Consider the following 18,974-nt stretch of genomic DNA (forward strand, 5'->3'; position numbering starts at 1 on the left):
AGACAGAGACCACTGAATGATAGGCCCAGGACAGAACCTTGAAGAACAGTGGAAAATGTATGAGAATCTTTCAAAGAAGACTGAGAAGAAGGTTACACAATCAACCTGTTAGAAAATCTAGGTAATGTGGATAGTTTCTATTTTTTATTTTATTTTGAATTGCCTGTTTGGGCCTTCTAACAATAAAGGCTCTAAAGTGAATAAGGTTATCAATCCTGTGGAAGTAGGCTGGAGTGCCCTAAAACCTACACTATACTATTGTTAATTGTCAAAAGTCTGAGTTAAGTTAGGAGAGGAGTTCTTAACCTGGAGTCTGTGAACATTTAAAAAAAATACTTTGATGACTGTATTTCCATATAAATTTGTTTCTTTTGTAACTATGTATTTTATTTTATGCATTTAAAACATTATCTGAGAATGGGTCCATAGGCTTCATCAGACTGCCAAATGGGTCCATGACACACAAACGTGTTAAGAATCCCTGCTCTGGAGCCAGTGGGCATAACTGCAAGCAAAAGTATGAAAAAGGAAGATGGCAGAATAAGCAGCACCTGGTAAGCAGCCAAGCCTGGAGCCCCTGGCATAAGAAGCTTGAGACAGTGTCCCTTCCACCCCAGAGCAGAACCAAAAAAGATGAGTAAAAACAAAAAACAACAAAAAACAATATGACCATAGAAAGTTATTATGTTGACAGAGAAGACCAAGACATAAACTCAAAAGAGGACAACAGTGTCAAAACACCTATGAGCAAAAGTCCAAAGTAAAATGGAGAATGGTCTTAAACCCAGAATGAACTCATGGAAGAGCTCAAAAAGGAGCTGAAGAATCATAGAAGAGAAATAGAAGAAAAATTAGGAAAAGAAACGAGAGTGATACAATAAAATTATGAAAAAAGGGTCAACAGCTTGGAAAAAGAAAACAACTGCTTAAAAAGTAGAATTGGTCAAATGGGAAAGGAGATACAAAAAATCCACTGAAGAAAACAGCTCCTTAAAAAGAATAATTGTCCATATACAAAAGAAAGTACAAAAGCTAACTGAGGAAATAACTCCTTAAAAGTTAGAATTTGACAAGTGGAAGCTAATGACTCTATGAGACATCAAGAATAAATCAAACTCAAAAGAACAAAAACAAAGAAGAAAATGTGAAATACCTCATGGTAGAGACTATATCAGAATCACTAGACTCCCTGAAAGCCTCAATCAAAAGGAGGACCTGGATAGCATCTTTCAAGAAATTATCAAGGATAATTGCCCTGATATCTTGGAACCAGAGGGCAAAATAGGCATTGAAAGAATCCATCAGTCACCTCAGGAAAGAGATCCCCAAATAAAAACTCCAAGGAACATTATAGCCAAATTACAGAACTATCAGGTCAAGGCAAAAATACTGCAAGTGGTCAGAAAGAATTCAAATATCGGGGAGCCACTTTCAGGATTACACAGGACTTAGCAGCTCTACCATTAAAGGACTGGAGGTCATGGAACATGATATCCTGGAAGGCAAAGGAGTAGAACTACAACCCAAAATCACCTATCTGGTGAAATTAAGCATAATATTTCAAAGTAAATAATGATCATTCAATGAAATAGGAGGTCAGCCTTCATAAGGAGAAGACCAGAATTGAACAAAAAAAATCGGTCTCCTATGTCAGGGCTCAAGAGAAGGCTAAAAAGTTAAAAAGGGGAAAAAAACCATAAGGGATCCAATGGAGCTGAACGGTTCACATCCCTAGATAGGAAGATGATACTTGTAATTCTTAAAATTTGTACCACTCGTGACATAACTGGAAGACATATACATAGACAGAGGGTACAGGTACAGGGTGAATTTGAGGGAATAACATAGGAAATAATTAATGGATGAGAAAGAGGTGTACACTGGGTGCAGAAGGAAGGAAGAGGTAGAACGGGGTAAATTATTTCACATGAAGAGGTGTGAAAAATCTATTACAGTGGAGGGAAAGATGGGAGGGTGGGCGATGGACATAGCTTTAACCTTACTCACATCAATACTATCTCATAGAGGGGATGATATACACAATCAATTGAATATAGAAATCTATCTTACATGAGAGAAAAGTAGGAAGGCAGAAGATTAAGTAAAAGGGAGAGGAGTTGGCAGAAGGGAGGGCAGACCGGGGAGGCGGTAAAACACTGTCAAGGAAGGAAAGGGTCAAAGGAGAAAGGACAAACAAGTGGAAGAATAAGATGGAGGGAAATATACAGTTAATAATCATAATTGTGAATTTAAATGAGATGAATTCTTCCATAAAATGTAAGTAGATAGACTGGATCAAAAACCAGAAGCCTGTAATATGTGGTTTACAAGAAACACACTTGAAGCAGACAGACACACACAGAGTAAAGGTAAGGGGCTGGAGGAGAATCTACTATGCTTCAGCTGAAGTTAAAAAAGCAGCGGTAACAATCCTGATCTCAAAGCAAAAGCAAAAACAGACCTAATTAAAAGAGAGAAGGAAGGAAATTACATATTGCTAAAAGGTACCATAGATACTGATGTAATATCAATACTAAACATATATTCACTAAGTGGTGTAGCATCCAAATTCTTTAAGGAAAAGTTAAGTGAGTTACCATGACCAAATAAGTGATAGAACGCATTACAAAATGTAAAATAAATAATTTTGATTATATTAAGTTAAAAGGCTTTCACACAAACAAAACCAATGCAACCAGGATTAGAAGGAAAGCAGAAAGTAGGGAAACAATCTTTATAGCAAGTATCTCTGATAAAGGCCTCATTTCTCAAATATATAGAGAACTGAGTCAAATTTTTAAGAATACAAGTCATTCCTCAATTGATGAATTGCCAAAAGGTATGAACAGGCATTTTTCAGATGAAATAAAAGCTATCTATAGGCAAATGAAGAACAGCCCTAAATCATTTTTGATTAGAGACATGCAAATTAAAACAACTCTGAGGTACTATCTCACACCTATCAGACTGGCTAATATGACAAAAAAAAAGGAAAATGATAAATGTTGGAGAGGACATGGGACAATTGTGGCAGTAATGTGCTGATAAACTTATTCAACCATTCTGGAGAACAATTTGGCACAATGCCCAAATGGCTATAAAATTGTGCATACCTTTTGATCCAGCAATACCACTTCTAGGTCTATATCCCAAAGAGATCATAAAAAAGGAAATGGACCTACATATGCAAAAATATTTATAGCAACCCTTTCTGTGGTGGCAAAATATTGGAAATTGAGGGGATGCCCATCAATTGGGAAATAGCTGAACAAGGTGTGGTATACGAATGTAATGGAATACTATTGTGCAATAAGAAATGAACAGATTTCAGAAAAACCTGGAAAAACTTAAATGAACTGATGGAAAGTGAAATGGGCAGAACCTGGAAAACATTGTACATAGTATCATCAACATTGTGTGATGATCAGGTATGAATGACTCAGCTCCTTTCAGCAGCACAATGATCCAAGTACAAAGGACTCATGAAGGAAAATGCCATCCATATCCAGATAAAGAACTGGTAGACTCTGAATGCAGATTGAAGCACACTTTTTTTCACTTATTTTATTCTTTTACATATTTTTTTCTTTTGATCTGTTTCTTCTTTGAGAACTGTGACTAATATGGAAATGTTTTACATGATAGCACGTGTATAATCTATATTAAATAGCCTACCATTTTAGGAAAAGGGGAGAGAACGAGAGAGAAAAATTTGGAATTCAAAATCTTGAATGCTAAAAATTGTCTTGATATATAATTGGGAAAAAATGAAATGCTGTTAATAAAATAAACTGGGAAAGAAGTATGAAATAGACAGAGTTCATCTTCAGTACCCTTCCATGTCCCTTTCCCGTGCCTTTTCCTTTTTTTAGGACTCTTCTGCCCATAATACCAAATCCTTTCATGCCTCCCCTTTCACAGATGAAACTAATTTAAAAGACATAATTCACATTAAAGTAGTGACTTAATGATCCACCCTTCACAGAAGCATTTACATTTTAAAAGGACACTAAAAGGAGAAAGCGCACTTAAGCCAAGAAAATAAATCTTTAATGGAGGAATTTCTGTCACCACTAACAAGTGATAGTGGAGATATTTTGACCTAGAGGACCTTCCCAGCTAAACATGAAGCTGTATATTCTGCTCCTAAGAAAGTATATCCTGGAATATTCAAAATATTCAGTAATATCAAAGTTTCACATCCCTAGTAACATCAAATAGCTCTGGGTTTCAATGGGAACTTTCCTACGTAAAGTCTCAGAATAAACAAAGTTTGTCTTACTGCCCCCACCTCCACTTTATGTCATTTCACTACCCAAGCATCTATTATTTTCATACTTTATGAAAGACATCTGATATAATACATCTTCCAGTATTAATGACTTAAAATTTTATCCCTTTGAAGAGTATTTAAATTTTTAAAGATCACTTTGAAAAAAGAGAAGTTTTTAATACAAAGGAATAAATGAATGAAAGTTTATATTTGAGGAATGTGCTGTGTGCTAGATTTAAAAAGATACATAGAGCAAAAATCATGCTCTTAAGGAACTTGCTATATTCTTAGGGAATGGGAAGCGAGAAGGAGAAAGACATATACAACTGTGATACAAAGGAGCGTGAGATAAGTACAAAGGAGAAAATCTTGCAACGTGCTATGAGTTAATTGAGTAGTGAAAAAATCACGTTTGCCTTTGAAAGAGAGAAATATACATGAAGATGACAAGACTTCATAGTGGAAATGTCACCTTAATCAATTCTTAAGGAAAGTAGGGGAATATCAGGGGCGTGGAGAGGCAGTGTTTTTGAAGTATATTCAAAGGATGAAATAAGCAACATCATAAAGAGAATAATAGAATAAGAATAGTAGAATGAGGATGACAGCAAGTAGTAATAGTAATTTATATAGTGTTTTAAGGTTTGCAAAGTGCCTCCTAGATATTTCATTTGATCCTCATAACAACCTTGGGAGGTAGTTGCTGTTATTATCCCCATTTTACAGGTGTGGAAACTGAGGCAGACAAAAGGTTAAGTGAATTTGCCCAGGATCACACAAAAAGTGTCTCAATCTGAATTTGAACTCCTGTGTACCTGATTACAGATCCAGTGCTCCATCTACTATACCACCTAGTTGCCTAGTAAAGTTTGGCATGAACACAGAGTACATGAGTAGGAGATAAGGTTGCAAAGTTACATTGGAAACATTTTGGGGGACCTTGTATGTCGTGATCAGGTATTTAACTTTGTTAGCCTAACAATAGGGAAACACTGAAGATCATTTTAGTAAAACATTGACTTTATCATTGTGGTGTGTTGAGAGGATGACAGATAGTGAAATAAAGAATGATTGGAACATGAATAGTCTAAAGGTAAGAGGACCAGTTAAAAAATTATTACAGTAGTCTATAGGAAGAATAATGTAGTCCTAAAACCGGAAGTTATGTTGTTAGCTCAGACAAAGTTGAGGAATTTTTATTTTTTAATCAGGGTCTTCTAGTGGACACTTAAATTGCCATGTAGGAAGCCAGCTATTCTGTTCATGCTTTTGGGTATTCTTATCCTTTGATATCCTTAGGATATTCATGATAAAAAATGGAAGGAGAACAGTATTTGGAATTAGAAGATTTGGATTCAGGGCATGAGCTTCCCCCCCAGGTCCCTCCAAACACCTATAAAAAATGGCTCTCAACAAATTCTAGAACCGCACAACCCACGAAATAGCCGAGGGAAGCAGGGCTCCAGCCCAGGATAGCCTGGATGGTTGTGGGGTAAGGTCTATAGCACAGAACTGGGAGTGGAGTAGAGCAGAGCCTGGTGTGAGCCACACCTGGACCAACCATACCGGGAGTCAGGCAGAACAGGCCCTAGCTCCCTGAATCAGTGAGCTGTGGCAGTTACCAGACTTCTCAACCCACAAACACCAAAGACAAAAGAGGTTAGTGGGAAAAACTGCGGGGGACAGAGTGAAAGGAATTCTTGGTTCGGTCACCACCCCCGGGGGTGGCAGAGATGGTGCAGCTCTGAGGCTGCTTCCAGAGCTACAGCTGCAGTTGCTTCAGGCCCCAGGCCCATCTGGTGGGAGGAATTAAGTGGTAGATCATACCAGGAGTACAGAGCCAGCTAAGATCTGAGTCTGGTCTGGGTTGGCAGTTCTTGGGGGAGAAGTGCTGGTGCGGCAGAGCTTGCAGTGTAGAAATAGATCTGAAAACAATAGCGCGGCCTCTCAAGCTTGGGACAAAGACTCTATACAAGCAGTCATACCCCAATGAAAAACTCAAGGGTCAAGTAAGTTGGCTGGGAACATGGCCAGGCAGTGAAAACGCACTCGGATTTAGACTCAGACTTTGGGATCTTTCTTTGGTGACAAAGAAGACCAAAACATACAGCCAGAAGAAGTCAACAAAGTCAAAGAGCCTACATCAAAAGCCTCCAAGAAAAACATGAACTGGTCTCAGGTCATGGAAGAGCTCAAATAGGATTTGGAAAAGCAAGTTAGAGAAGTAGAGGAAAAATTGGGAAGAGAAATGAGAGTGATATGAAAAAACCATGAAAAACAAGTCAAGGACTGGCTAAAGGAGACCCAAAAAATACTGAAGAAAATAACACCTCAATGGCAAAAGAGCTCCAAAAAGCCAATGAGGAGAAGAATGCCTTGAAAGGCAGAATTACCCAAATGGAAAAGGAGATCCAAAAGACCACTGAAGAAAATACCACCTTAAAAATTAGATTGGAGCAAGTGGAAGCTAGTAACTTTATAAGAAATCAAGATATTATAAAACAGAACCAAAGGAATGAAAATATGAAAGACAATGTGAAATATCTCATTGGGAAAAACCACTGACCTGGAAAATAGGTCCAGGAGAGATAATTTAAAAATTATTGGACTACCTGAAAGCCATGATCAAAAAAAGATCCTAGATATCATCTTTCAAGAAATTATCAAGGAGAACTGCCCTGATATTCCAGAACCAGAGAGGGTAAAATAGAAATTGAAAGAATCCACTGATCGCCTCCTGAAAAAGATCCCAAAAAGAAAACTACTAGGAACATTGTTGCCAAATTCCAGAGCTCCCAGATCAAGGAGAAATATTGCAAGCAGCCAGAAAGAAACAATTTGAGTATTGTGGAAACGCAATCAGGATAATACAAGATCTAGCATCTTCTACACTAAGGTATCAAAGGACTTGGAATATGATATTCCAAAGGTCAATGGAGCTAGGATTAAAACCAAGAATTACCTACCCAGCAAAACTGAGTATCATGCTCCAAGGCAAAATACGGATTTTCAATAAAATAGAGGACTTTCAAGCTTTCTCAGTGAAAAGACCGGAGCTGAATAGAAAATTTGACTTTCAAACACAAGAATCAAGAGAAGCATGAAAAGGTAAACAAGAAAGAGAAATCATAAGGGACTTACTAAAGTTGAACTGTTTTGTTTACATTCCTACATGGAAAGATGATGTGTGTAATTCATGAGCCCTCAGTATTAGGGTAGCTGAAGGGAATATACATATATACATATATATACAGACAGAGGGCACAGGGTGAGTTGAATATGAAGGGATGATATCTAAAAAAAAATCAAATTAAGGGATGAGAGAGGAATATATTGAGAGAGGGAGAAAGGGAGAGATAGAATGGGGTAAACTATCTCACATAAAAGTGACAAGAAAAAGAAGTTCTTTAGGAAGGGAAGAAGGGTCAGATGAGGGGGAATGAGTGAATCTTGCTCTCGTCGGATTTGACCTGAGGAAGGAATAACATACACACTCAATTGGGTGTCTTACCCCACAGGAAAGTAGGGGGAAGGGGATAAAATGCGGAGATGATAGAAGAGAGGGCAGATGGGGGGGAGGACAGGGTCAAGGGAGAAAGTTGAATAAAGGGGGATAGGATAGGAAGGAGCAAAATATAGTTAGTCTTTCACAACATGAGTATTATGGAAGGGTTTTACATAATGATACACATGTGGCCTATGTTGAATTGCTTGCCTCCTTAGGGAGGGAAGAGGGGAGAGAATTTGGAACTCAAAGTTTTAAAAACAGATGTTCAAAAAAAAGTTTTTGCATGCAACTACGAAATAAGATATACAGGCAACGGGGCATAGAAAGCTATCTTGCCCTACAAGAAAGTAAGGGAAAAGGGGATGGGGGGGAGTGGGGCGACCAGAATATATGCCATCTTGGAGTGGGGCGGGGGGGAGAGTAGAAATGGGGAGAAAATTTGTTATTCAAACTCTTGTGAAAATCAATGCTGAAAACTAAAAATATTAAATAAATTAAATAAATTTAAAAAAAAAAGATTTGGATTCGAATCTCAGACCTTTCCTTTCCCCTCTGTGTCATCTTGAGCAAGTTCCTTAATTTCATGTGTAAAATAAGGGGAATGTACTAGTCGACCTCTAAAAACCATTACAGTTTTAAATTTGTGGTACTGGGATTGTGAAAAGAATATAGTCGCTGACTTTTTGAGTTGGAAAAGACCTTAAAGATCATCTAATCCTGTCTTCTCGTTTTTTTTTTTTATTGAAGAAACTGAAACCTAAAGAGGTAAAATGATTTGACCAAGATCACACAAGAAGTTGGTGGGACAGCCAGTACTAGATGGTTGTTTTGGTTTTTGGCAGGGTTTTTAGTCATGTCTAACTCTTTGTGACCCAGTTTGGGGTTTTCTTGGCAGAGATACTGCAGTGGTTTGCCATTTCCTTCTCCAGCTCATTTCACAGATGAGGAAACTGAGGCAAACAGAGTTAAGTAACTTAGCCAGTGTCACACAACTAGTAAGTGTCTGAGGCCAAATTTGAGGAATCTTCCTGACTCCAAGCCCAGTACCCAGTGCACAACTTAACTGCTCTGGCCAATACTAGAACCCAGACCTTAATTCAGTATAGGACTGTTTCAAAGTTCTTACAGCACACTTTACCCCATGCACAAAACCACATTAGATTCTGTATGCTATGAATCCATCGTAATTTCAATTTTTACTGAACAATTCTCTCTCTCTCTCTCTCTCTGTGCGTTTGTGTGTGTGTGTCTGCCTATGTCTCTTTGTCTCTCTCTTCCTCTGTCCTTCTCTTGCTTCCTCTTCCCCTCTCCATTTTCCTCTTCATTGTTCTTCACATTCCAACACCGGCAGGTATCTTTACGTCAGCAACAGGTAAATGAGAGATTGAATGAATGGGCTATCTTCAGTGAGAAGAACAAAGAGCTTTGTGAATGGTTAACTCAAATGGAAAGCAAAGTTTCTCAAAATGGAGACATCCTCATTGAAGAAATGATAGAGAAGCTTAAGAAGGTATGGAATATTTAGCTTTTGATGTCTTAAGGTTTCATTTTACTTATACATATTGTTCCAAGGAACTACCTGGATTCTTAGTCTACATACGAGTTTCTAGCAAAAGAAGTCTCTGGCATGAAGGCTGGCTATGAAATATTAGAGTCATTCTAGATCCTTGTAGGGATTTCTTTTCCCCGGGGTTCAATTTCATATCATGGCCATGTTGTTTGCACTCCCCAACAACTATACACATTGCCATCAAACACCCCCTTTCACCTTGTTTGATTATTGTCTATTTATTTCTACATATCCTCCATGGAGTCTTTATTGAATACACTGGAGACTTTCCTCTATTTTAGGAAACCAGTGAAAACACATGGGCTGTCTGTGTGTTATCCCTCATTCTCATTTAATAAATAGTTATGTAGTAAATGAAACAAATGACAAAACACTTGGCTAATTTGCCCGTTATAACCATCATTTAAACTTTTGCACAGTGATTCCCTAATGTACAGCAGTGGACCAGTGTCTCGTGTCATGAAGCACAATAGGACTCTGTGTTCTCTATCCTCTATTGGGAGTCTTTTTATAATAATTCTCACAAATTAGCCCATTATATTAAATGATACATTAACCATGTTCAGATGAATAAAAACTCAAAACAAAAGGTTTTTAAGCATTCTATAACCCCTACCCATGGACATATATAATTTCATTTACAAATAAAGTAACTTTTTACTCATAAGAACTGATATTCATGTGGAAGTGCTGGTAAATAAAATTAATCCCAAATAAACACTATAAAATTGAATTTTTTTTCTAGTAGTGCATAGGTGAATGCACTAAAAATAAGCCTCCTGACCATGACTGTTGTTTATTATTCAGGATTATCAGGAGGAAATTGCAGTTGCTGAAGAGAACAAAATCCAACTACAGCAAATGGGAGAACGACTCGCAAAAGCTAGCCATGAAAGCAAAGCATCAGAGATAGAGTACAAGCTAGGAAAGGTCAATGACAGGTGGCAACATCTCTTGGATCTGATTGCAGCCAGGTAAAAAGGATGTTCCTATTGCCTTCATTGGAGTTTGCATGCACCAAGTGAGAAAGAAAATGTTTTCTCTGAATATAACACATAGATTCCTTTCTTTACTTCCTTATTCCATGCTTTTAGTCTAAAGTTTCTTTCAAAAGTTAATTTCATTAGCTTAACTCAATAAGCCTAATGATAATTACATTAAATGAAGAAGCTGTTGATCAGCCTTCCCAGAATACATATCTAAGAGTGATTTACTTGTTTACTTCTGGGTCAGAAGATGTACCTGAAAAATCTCTTTTAGAACATAAGGATGGGGCAGCTAGGTGGCACAGTGAATAGAGCGCCAGCCCTGGAGTCAGGAGGACCTGAGTTCAAGTCCGGCCTCAGACACTTGACACACTAGCTGTGTGACGTTGGGCAAGGTGCTTAACCCCAATTGCCCTGGCTTCTCCCCTCAAAAAAAAAAAAAAAGAACATAAGGACACTATGGACAAGAGAGAAGAATTTTTTTATCTAGTCTCTGCTTTGTAAAGAATGTTGATCAAATTCATAAAATGCCACTGCAATGTGTGCAAGCTTATCATTGTTACTATTAATCTGGAGCAGTTTTGACTAATTAACAGTTGCCCTTTTATGTTAAACATTCTGTTAATTATATAGTTCTGCATAATGGTTCAGAGAAAGATAAAGTGTAATTATTGTGATAATATTAATTTTAATAGCTCACATTTGCATGGCACTTTAATGTTGACAGAACATTGCACTGTACAAGCATATTTATACCCATTTTACAGATAAATCCGTTGGTAAGTATTTGTTAAGCACTTACATTATGCCAGGAATTGTATCAGGTGCTGGGAATACAAGTCCAAAGAATAAAGCAATCCATATTCATGAAGAGTTTATGTTCTAATAAGGGAGATAATAAGTACATGTGTAAATATGTGCACCATAAATATAGAGGCATATTCAAGGCATTATAGTGACTTGCTCCAAGAAGTATCAGAGCTAAGGCTCTAACCCAGGGGTGGTGAACCTGCAGCCTCTAGGCCACATGTGGCCTTCTAGGTCCTTGGGTACAGCCTTTTGACTGAGCCCAAGTTTTACAGAACAAATCCTTTTATTAAGGGGATTTGTTCTATGAAGTCCGGATTCAGTCGAAAGGCTATACCCAAGGACCTAGAAGGACACATGTGGCCTTGAGGCTGCAGGTTCCCCACCCTTACTGGGTCTAATCCCCAGTGTTCTTTTTCCTAAAAGTGATGAGCCCACCCTTCACTCCTCCTCCTCCTCCTCCCCCCAATTTTTTTGGAGGCGTGTAGCATTTGATATGATTTTAGGAGATGAACAAGCAATTATGATAATAATTGCAGTAATGCTAATGATAAGGGATTGTCTGAAGGCAACTGTTAGGCAGATATTGATGTGAGTTGAATAATATTAAACTCACAAGGGAGGAGAGGATTTGAATGGTAATAATTCCTTTCTCTAATTCCCAACGGCGTCAGAACTGTCTTATAACCCTATTTCTGATCTGAGCTCCATTATTCATTAATCTTCTGCCACAACCCATGTTCAAGTGAAGACCTGATCACAGAGCATCCAAGCATTTCATAGCCTATCAGAAGGTCACTGAGTTCAATGACATCCAAAATGTATTATTTGCAAAGGAGTTGTACAACTCTTTCATTTATAAAAGGATGCCCAAATTTGGAGGTAGGTGAGGAGATGATTAGGATTTTCTTGGTTTCACTGAATAGGAAGGCAAAAAGGCATAATGCATGTCATCCCCTGAGGGTTTTTGGTTATTTGTTTTAATACCCTTGTAATTCAAGATTGCTTAAGAGATCCTTGAAAAAGGTAGCCACAATTTGGTTTCATTATGATGTATGTTATTTCTATTACTCTGCTTACTTTGGGGTTACCTCTGCTTACTTTGGATATATATAATCCCAATTAAGAATTTAAAATTTACTATTTTAGCTTTATTTCCTTTGTATTTAAACGGAAATAAACTTCTTTCAGAAGGATAAATTCTGAAGACATTCTACAGAATACTCCTTCCCATTGGAGGAGCTGAAACATATGCACATTTGCAAATGTTGGATTTTTTCTAGATCTAGATAAGAAAGATTAGATTTTATAGTATTTTAGAATAACCCATTGATGACAGTAAAAATTCCTTAATACCATTGGCTTAAGACATTTTGAAAAAGAAGATACACTGTGGAAAAGCGTAAGCATTTAGATGATCAACTTAAAATGTCCTATAGGTATTAACATCAAGCCAAAATTAGGTTTACTGATTTCACTTCAAAAGAATTTTTATATAAATATAGACCTTCCTGAGCATTTGGTATAGAAATTTCAAATATTTCCCTAGTTTTTTAAAATAAAAGATAAATTGCCAAATGTGAATAGGTTTATAAAACATCCACCATATATTCTAAAACTTGCTATGATATTTTTTGTATGTTCCCTACCTTAAAAAAAAAAACCACCCACCCCTCATTTTAAGAGACAGTAGAATGAGCTGGAATCAGAAAACTTGGATTTGAGTCATGATTATAACATTTACTTGCTGTGTGATCTTACCCAATCACCTTGTCCCTCTCCAAGTCAGTTTCCTTATCTGTAAAATGGGGGTGAGGAGGGGAGAATGGCTTAGCAAATAGAGAACCAGCCTTGGAATCAGGAAAACCTGAATTCAAGTCCCCTCTCTGATTCCCAATGGCTTTGGGACTCTGGGTAACTCACTTAATCTCCCAGTGCTCCTGGCAGCTCTGTAAGACTTTATCAGGAGTTTCTGATCAGTTTTCATAAAAAGCATTTGCTTCATAGGGAGTTTTCTATGCTAATGAAATTATTGGTCAATTCACCCCACCTCCACAGAATTAATATTATATGTAATATCTAATACTACCTATGTATGGGGGTATATAGAAAGTGATTTGGAATCTGTAATGTGTTTTTTTTTCAAATGTGAAATTTTTGTGGACTTGGGGGCTAGAAGGGTATTTTATTTTGGGATTATTTTTGACTTAGAGGGGTTTGGTTTCTTTTGCTTTGGAGGGGTTATTTTCTCTGCTTCTTATGCTCATAATTTTTTCTATTACTTTTATTCAAAAAAGTCGCCCTTTTTCTAATTATCAGATGCCAAATTGAAAAGCAGCCTGTAGATGGTTAGTTGGTTTTAGGCTTTAATGTCTCATTAGATCCATTTTTTTTTTCTAAACAACTTCCCAAAGGACATGTTGACCTTATAAATTTGTTTTTCCATTTCCTTGTCTATCAGAGCATCATTAGACAGTGTATTGGCTGAGAAGCAATATCCAGTAATAGTTTTCAGCTGCACAGTATCTGTAGCATCTTCAGCTGCATACAGTCTGCTTGTTTATAATGCAGGCTTGTGCATGACCCATTTCTTCGAACTTGTTGGACCTTGTTGATTTCAGCTGCCACTACTCTTCTCTCCTCCAACTTGTCAAACCCAGAACTAAATCAGTAACGTAGGATTGTAATCTTTTGTATAATTTCTGTTATGAATGCTTTGAAAGCTCTGTTCACATCAGGTTACAATAGTTCCAACATTAATGACTCAAGGACATTTGTTGTTATCCATTCACTTGAAAGATTTCTCCTAGCAACCAGAATTATGACCTAGCGTAGATAGTAGAAAGAACATTGGATTGAGTCAGGAGACCTGAGTTATAATGAATGAATACAGATCATTTACTACATGTCAAGCACAGTGCTAAGTAAACCCTGGGGATAAAGATACAAACTGGGGGAGGAGTCCCTTCCCCCCCAATAATTTATAGTTTTTGTAGTGGGTGAAATTCCACCTCCCCCCACCTCAATTAACCAGAAAGTCTAGAGCCAGAGACCTTCATCAACTGAGAAGGGCCCAAAGCTTTGATTGGGTTACAGAATCAACCAATGAATGTGAAGCGTGAACAAGATTAACTGTACCCTGAGGTGAAAAAATCTTTAATTGAAGAAGAGAAGTAGCTAACCAAACAAGCTAGCCATAGTATCAGAAGAATTTCAGTAGTTTCAAAGGGAAGTATCAAAACAACAGAAGATTTTTGTTACTGACTTGAGTATTCAAGTTTGAGCTGAGACCTTGAGCAAGAGTTGCTCTTAAAGGGGAGGGGAGAGGGGAAACAAGCATTTATAAAGTGCCTACTATGTGTCAGCAATTATGCTAAATGTTCCATAAATATTATCAAATCTGATGCTCACAATAAACTTGTGAGGTAAATGCTACTACCATCTTCATTTTACTGTTGAGTTAGCTGAGGAAGAGGTTGTGACTTGCCCAGTTGTTTAATCATCAACAATTCTCAGATCTACCTGTCCTGCCCCAGCTCCTCTCCTGGTATCCAATCTCCAACTGCCTTTCAGACATCTCAAACTGAATGTTTATTAGACATCTTAAACCCAACATGTCCAAAACTGAAGTCATTGTCTTTCCCTCAAAACCCTCCTTCTCTCCTACCTTGCCTGTTACGATAGAAGACAACACATCCTCCCAGTCCCTCAGGCTTGTAACCTAGAATTCATACTCTACTCTTCACTATTTCTCATCATTCCTTCCCCCAATCCGATCTGTTGCCAAGGTCTGTCAATTTTATCTTGGCAGCATCTCTCAAATATGTCCCTTTCTGTTCTCCGATACTGCCTCCACTCTGGTGCAGGCCCTCATCACCTTGTTCCTAGATTATTACAATAGCCTGCTGGTGGGTCTGCCCAAGTGTATCCCCACTCCAAGGTATCTTCTATCCAGCAACTAGTGATTTTCTAAAATGCAGATCCAGCCACGTCACACACACACACTCTACTTGATAAAGCTCCCTGTTGTCTCCAGAACAGAATACAAAATATTCTGTTCAGTATTCAAAGTCCTTCATAACCTATCCCCTTCCTCCTTTTCAGTCTTAACACCTTAATCACAGCCATGTACTCTTGAATCCAATAACACTATGCCTTTTTTTTGGTTCTTCAAACAAAAAACTACAATCTCTCAATTCTGGGCATTTTCTTAGGCATTTTCTCCCTCCTGAAATCTACCAACTGACTTCCCTGGCTTCTTTTAAGTCCCAGCTAATATCACATCTGAGCCTCAATTTCCTCATCTGTCAGATGAGTTGGTTAGTCATCCATGACCTTTAAGATGTCTTCCAGTTCTGAATCTGTTATCCTGTGACTCTTCATCCCACTGTGCTTTAAACAATGTCAGTATACTATTTCATTTTCAGCATCTATACCTGGACTGCTGTGTACATATAGTTCTAATTGTTGAAACCCAAAAAAGACTTAATGAAAGTAAACCAAGAGATATAGAATAGATTTAAAATGTCACAATTCTAGTTCATAAGAATACAATTAAAATATGGAAAAAAATAAAAATTCATATTTATGTAGCCCTGTAAGGTTTACAAAGCACTTCCCTTACAGCAATATTTAAAGCAGGCAACACTGGTTATGTTATTTCCCTTTATATATACTGAAGCATAGATTAAGTGGTTTGTGTGTGGTCACACAACTAGTAAAGTGGGGATGTGATATGGAAGGAAATTAATTATATTTGAAGTCAGAGAACCTATTTATTCTATAATTTTCTAATCTGTCAATTAAGAGGGTTATATTCATTGACCTCTAGCATCCTTTCCAGCTTTTACACTGTAATCCCAAGTGGCAAAAGCAAGACTGCAACTCGGGTACCCCCATGCTAAAATCATTATTTTTTCTACTATGCCTTACTTCTCTACATAGACAATTGAGAAGAAATACCAGTAGGGTGAATCATTTTGCTAATGACAAAGATAAGAAAAAGTAATAATGACAAAAAAAACCCCAAAATCAGTTTTAAAATAAATGGCCATTTTTAGTTGGGAGAAGCTTTTAAAGAAATTACAGAGAAAGTAATTGGTTACATGTTATAGAATATCAGATTTCAGCTCAAAAGGAAAAAAAGACTTCAGGACAAGGTGAAGTGGGCTGCCAAGCAAGATGGTATCTCTTGTGAACCTTCAAGTGGAGGCATCATGACTATTTATGGGCAGCTAGCTGGTACAGTGGATAAAGTACTGTGTCTGGAGTCAGGAAGAGGAGTCTTCCTGAGTTCAAATCCAGCCTCAGACACTTTACTAGATGTGTGACCCTGGCCAAGTCACTTAACTGTTTGCCTCAGTTTCCTTATCTGTCAAATGAACTGGGGAAGAAAATGGCAAACCAGTCCAGTATCTTTGTCCAGAAAACCCCAAATGGGGTCACAAAGAATCTGAAATGACTGAAATAACTGAACAAAAACAACAAATCATGACTACTTGTCAAAAATTCAAGAAAAAAAGTATCAGAATTAGTGACTTCTGGAAATTAGTTTTAATGCTGGGATTAGTGATTTTTGAAAATATTAGATTTTAAAATTTACTTGAAGCTAGTATTAGTTGAAAATGGAAAATTTTAAATCCAGAAAAATGGCAATAAAATAAATAGATGAACGAATGGATTTTTAAAATTGGAAAGTGCAAAGGAAAATAATAAAATCTATCAAAACAGAAATTAAAAAAAAAATCTGTCTTGGACATCCACTTTAAACAAAAACAGTATATGAAATTCTAGTTTTCTGTAAAGAAATTAGAAATCTTCTTCCATGCTGTGAAAAATAATTCACAATAGAATTCCTTTACATAAAAATTTCTCCTAGACAGTTGAAAAATTATTCGATTTGCATATAACTTTTCAGGAAAATATTCATTGCACAAAGAGAAATATTCTTTATAATTCTATATATTTGCCAAGCACATTTCCTCCTAAAAACTCTCTTTTTATTTCTAAGAAATCTCAAGAAGTTTATATATGTCATTTTCATTTAGCTCTCACTTTTCTCAATGGCCCCATGTTTCAGGATTTCTCACAGTGCTAGTCATTTACTGTGATTGAGTAAATAGTTTGATGATTAAGGCTGTTAGTTTTGCCTTAGAGGTCTCAGGCCAAGGGTGCATGATCATTATTAAGGTACATCCCTTCCTTCCCACCTCATCCATTTTTCAGCTTCCTTTTGTTGTCTTCCCCTCCTTAGATTATAAGCTCCTTAAAGGCAATAACTATCCTTTTTTTTTTTTGGAATTCCCATTATTCAACACAGTGACTGGCACATACTAGGTACTTAATAAATGTTTGTTGACTGACTATTGAGGTATGGGTTGAGGAGATGCTGACCACCTTTGTGAATAACTTAACCTCTCTAGGCTTCAGTTTCCTTATTAATAAAAAAGCAGAGTTGACATAGACGGCCTCTGAACTTCCTTCCAGCTCTAGAGCTATACTCCGGATGCCTTAAGTTGTTTGATCTCTTCCAAGTCCAATAATTTCCAAATTTTATTCTTTCAACTTGTCTTTCTCAATTTAAGCAGCCAGAAGACATAAGATATTTTAAAGGAACAAATAAAAATAAAGCAGTATCTTTATTTTTATCCCTACATTCTTTTTAAGGCAGAGACCTTGTGCTTTCCATTGTTTTCTCCCCACTCCACTATTTTCCTGGTTCTCCCTCTTGTAGCTTGGCCCCCACACTCCTCCAGTGGTTTGCTAGTAAATGTTTAACTAGCCTTCCAGGAAAAAAAATGCAAGAAAAAATGTTTAATTTAGTCTGAATTATTAACATTTCCCCCACCACTTCTTTAAGTCTAGACAATCAATCAAACACAAATCAAGCCCTGATTTTTAGGGTTTGCCAATTTCCCAGGTGTGAATGCTCACACTGAAAATTTAACAATCAGCCCAACTCTGGAGAGCCTGTTGGAGCTGGCTCCCAGCCCCATCCCTTTTCACAGATGTTGTAAACAAGAGAGAAAATAAGCAGACACTACTTGCCGTCTACTCTAATTTTCTTTTTTCTTACCCTCTTTGTATTTGGGTGGTTTCCTTTTCAAATAGCTTTCCCTAATTTATAAAAAAACATAAAAAAAGGAAATTCTTGATAATCAAGAAGCCATGCTAGTCTGTAAGCATTATCTTTCATATCTATCTTTCCTTTGGGCTGTAAGGCTCCCACTGCTTGCAGATTACACTGAGCCTTTTTTTTTTCTTATACTCGTGGCCTACATTCCAGGAGATCAAGCCTGGCACATGTTGATGAATGTAAGTTTTATTTAGAAACATGACCACTTGTCACTGCTCAGTCTCATGTCATTAGACAGAAGCTACCAACATTTGTCTACACCGAACATTTTGATACTTCTGTACATTTGCAAAGGAAAAAAAAAGCATACACGTGCAATCTCTATAGGCTTTTGGTCTGCATGGTGTTACTTTTGGCAGTGGAAGCTTTCATGGTGGTGTTTCAGGATTTGTGTACCGTGAGGATGGCGGAGGACGGCAGTGTGGATTCAGATCTCCCAGATTGTAACTGCGATGTCACAAGGCAGGAATCTACTTGAGTTTCTTTCATTGTGCATAGTTTTCATGGTTCTGTGTATAGTTTATAGGACACTAGCTAGACACTAGCATTCATCCATAATTGTTTTTTGCCAAGGTTTAATAGAAAATAATTGGTATGAAGAGATTGCCACATAGATGTAATTCTGGAAAACAGATTTTTTTAAAGTTTATCCCTAATAGAAATGAGACTAAGTGAAAATGTTAATGGCTGTTATT

The 18,974-nt window shown here is 37.2% G+C and overlaps 1 protein-coding gene across 2 annotated transcripts in view; it reads left to right on the forward strand.

Annotated features, from left to right (window-relative positions):
- Positions 1 to 18,974, forward strand: part of SYNE1 (spectrin repeat containing nuclear envelope protein 1) — a 593,153-nt gene that overhangs the window by 520,780 nt on the left and 53,399 nt on the right. The window contains exons 127-128 of one of the 2 annotated variants that reach the window (XM_036766002.1): positions 9,133 to 9,291; positions 10,159 to 10,325. In XM_036766002.1, coding sequence (XP_036621897.1) covers positions 9,133 to 9,291; positions 10,159 to 10,325 — 326 coding nt within the window. Of the gene's footprint in view, positions 1 to 9,132; positions 9,292 to 10,158; positions 10,326 to 18,514; positions 18,742 to 18,974 lie in introns of those variants that run through there. The other variant, XM_036765999.1, reaches the window with a different exon arrangement.

Source organism: Trichosurus vulpecula, chromosome 7 (assembly GCF_011100635.1).
Source record: "Trichosurus vulpecula isolate mTriVul1 chromosome 7, mTriVul1.pri, whole genome shotgun sequence".
In the NCBI taxonomy this organism is placed as follows: Eukaryota; Metazoa; Chordata; class Mammalia; order Diprotodontia; family Phalangeridae; genus Trichosurus; species Trichosurus vulpecula.